General features: G+C 57.9%; 1 protein-coding gene across 1 annotated transcript in view; it reads right to left on the reverse strand.

Annotated features, from left to right (window-relative positions):
- Nucleotides 1–286, reverse strand: part of VDBG_00509 (conserved hypothetical protein) — a gene marked incomplete at both ends in the record, with an annotated part of 1,071 nt that extends 785 nt beyond the window's left edge. The window contains one exon of the mRNA XM_003008782.1: nt 221–286. Coding sequence (XP_003008828.1) covers nt 221–286 — 66 coding nt within the window. The remainder of the gene's footprint in view (nt 1–220) is intronic.
- Between the last annotated feature and the right edge of the window lie 149 nt (nt 287–435).

A 435-nucleotide genomic window follows, 5' to 3' on the forward strand; every position in this document is an offset into this window, starting at 1 on the left:
AAAAGCAAGAGCGGGAATGCTAACGAACCAATCATTTCAGTTTCTGAGAGATTATGCAAGAGATGATCGGGGCCAAGCTGAAGGTGTGCGGCGCTGCGGCACCGCGGCGCTGCAAGTCGCTGCAGGGTCAGGAGGAAGCCGAGTTACCGCGGCGGCCCTGTTCGGCGCGCGTGGTGTGGGCCTTGGCTTCGTGTCCAGGCGTCTTGATTGACCTGCATACCGCGTCGTTCTTGGCTCCGCCATGGCCCATGAAGGCGAGGCGAGCGAGTATCGTCGTCGGCCTCATCTCGATGTGGAATGTCACGACAAGACAGAGAGAGAGAGAGAGAGAGAGTGCGTGTGTGCGCCAAGCGGGCCTGCGGATGGTTACACTGCACTACACTGCATACAAGCTGACTGGACAATTTATTGGTACGCAAATCTGAGTCGGTCGGT

The sequence above is a fragment of the Verticillium alfalfae genome, genomic scaffold (assembly GCF_000150825.1).
Source record: "Verticillium alfalfae VaMs.102 supercont1.1 genomic scaffold, whole genome shotgun sequence".
Lineage (NCBI taxonomy): Eukaryota > Fungi > Ascomycota > Sordariomycetes > Glomerellales > Plectosphaerellaceae > Verticillium > Verticillium alfalfae.